General features: G+C 61.2%; 1 protein-coding gene across 1 annotated transcript in view; it reads left to right on the top strand.

The window, feature by feature from the left end:
* The window catches only part of LOC104523873 (protein LMBR1L), a gene marked incomplete at both ends in the record, with an annotated part of 1,354 nt that overhangs the window by 622 nt on the left and 266 nt on the right, over window positions 1–466 (top strand). Inside the window, 3 exon segments of the mRNA XM_029084655.1 lie at window positions 1–126; window positions 224–327; window positions 403–466. The exon segment at window positions 1–126 is cut by the window's left edge and continues 25 nt beyond it; the exon segment at window positions 403–466 is cut by the window's right edge and continues 57 nt beyond it. Of these exon segments, the coding sequence (XP_028940488.1) occupies window positions 1–126; window positions 224–327; window positions 403–466 (294 nt within the window).

Here is a 466-nt window from a genome sequence, read left to right as displayed (position 1 = left end):
CCTTCACCCTGGCCGTGGCGCTGGGCGCCGTCCTCCTGCTGCCCTTCTCCATCATCAGCAACGAGGTGCTGCTCTCCTTCCCCCAGAACTACTACATCCAGTGGCTGAACGGCTCCCTGGTCCACGGTGGGTGTGTGGGGTGGCCCCAGGGTGCCCCAAGGGCTGTGGGTCAGGATTGTCCCCCACCAAGAGCTCACTCCATGCCATCCCCCTACCTCTCCAGGCCTCTGGAACTTGGTCTTCCTCTTCTCCAACCTGTCCCTTGTCTTCCTCATGCCCTTCGCCTACTTCTTCACCGAATCAGAAGGTTTTGCAGGATCCAAGAAGGTTGGTGACGCTGCAGATGTGTCCCCCCACCCCCCATTTCCCCCCATTAGCTCCTCACTAACCCAGTTCCCACAGGGCATCATGGCCAGGGTGTACGAGACGTCGGTGGTGCTGCTGCTGCTGACGCTGCTGGTGCTGG

The sequence above is a fragment of the Antrostomus carolinensis genome, unplaced genomic scaffold, assembly GCF_000700745.2.
Source record: "Antrostomus carolinensis isolate BGI_N321 unplaced genomic scaffold, ASM70074v2 scaffold47904, whole genome shotgun sequence".
Lineage (NCBI taxonomy): Eukaryota > Metazoa > Chordata > Aves > Caprimulgiformes > Caprimulgidae > Antrostomus > Antrostomus carolinensis.
Note: the sequence above shows the minus strand (reverse complement) of the source record. Positions and strands in the feature narration are given on the sequence as shown.